Source organism: Myotis davidii, unplaced genomic scaffold (assembly GCF_000327345.1).
Source record: "Myotis davidii unplaced genomic scaffold, ASM32734v1 scaffold954, whole genome shotgun sequence".
Taxonomy (NCBI): Eukaryota; Metazoa; Chordata; class Mammalia; order Chiroptera; family Vespertilionidae; genus Myotis; species Myotis davidii.
Genome location: NW_006285487.1, coordinates 491,303 through 492,030, shown reverse-complemented (window position 1 = coordinate 492,030; position 728 = coordinate 491,303). Strand labels below are relative to the sequence as shown.

The 728-nt window shown below is 56.6% G+C and overlaps 1 protein-coding gene across 1 annotated transcript in view; it reads right to left on the bottom strand.

Annotated features, from left to right (window-relative positions):
* MFGE8 (milk fat globule-EGF factor 8 protein) overlaps positions 1-728 on the bottom strand; it is a 37,080-nt gene that overhangs the window by 17,815 nt on the left and 18,537 nt on the right. Inside the window, exon 2 of the mRNA XM_006756285.2 lies at positions 210-352. Within this exon, the coding sequence (XP_006756348.1) occupies positions 210-352 (143 nt within the window). The remainder of the gene's footprint in view (positions 1-209; positions 353-728) is intronic.

The following is a 728-nucleotide window of genomic DNA, read 5'->3' as shown; positions in this document are numbered from 1 at the left end:
TCGCCTCCCACCTCCTGCCCGGCCACGCCCCGCCCGGCCTCTGGATTGGGGCTGGTGTGACCCGGCGCCCGGGTCTAAATAGACTGATCAGGGCAGAGCGCAGATGGAGTTGTTTGGGTTTTAGCTGTATTTTTTTTTTTTTTTACTTTAGACTTAAATAGCTACACCCTATGCATCATACTAACGAAAACTGCAAGCACGCTGAATACCAGCTTCACTTATCAGATTGGCAATGGCCAGGAGCAAGTGAGGGGCCCCTGTGAGCAGGAGGCTGCGGCGAACAGGCCCCAGCAGGCATTCTCGGAGGGCGTGCCCATTGGATCCACCTCCACCGGGAGCGACCGGGTAATCCCTGTCGGAGTGACAGGCGCGGAGCCCAGGAGGCTTCGCTATTCCACGTGGAGGAATCCATCCTACGCAGGTGGCCCTGACTGGTGTGGCTCAGTGGATAGAGCCCCCCCTCCCCCATGGACTGCAAGGTCCCGGCTGGGTTCCGGTCAGGGGCAGGTGCCCCGGTTGCCCGCTGGGTCCCCAGTAGGGGGCGTACAGGAGGCAGCCCACCCATGATTCTCCCTCATCGTTGAGGTTTCCATCACTGTCTCCCTCTCCCTTCCTCTCTGAAGTCAATAAAAATATACTGAAGGGGAAAAAAAAGAAAGAAACTCACTTGTGTAAAGTGATGTGCATTCACATCCTAGCAGCATCCTTTGACATGGAGTTGATAGGCG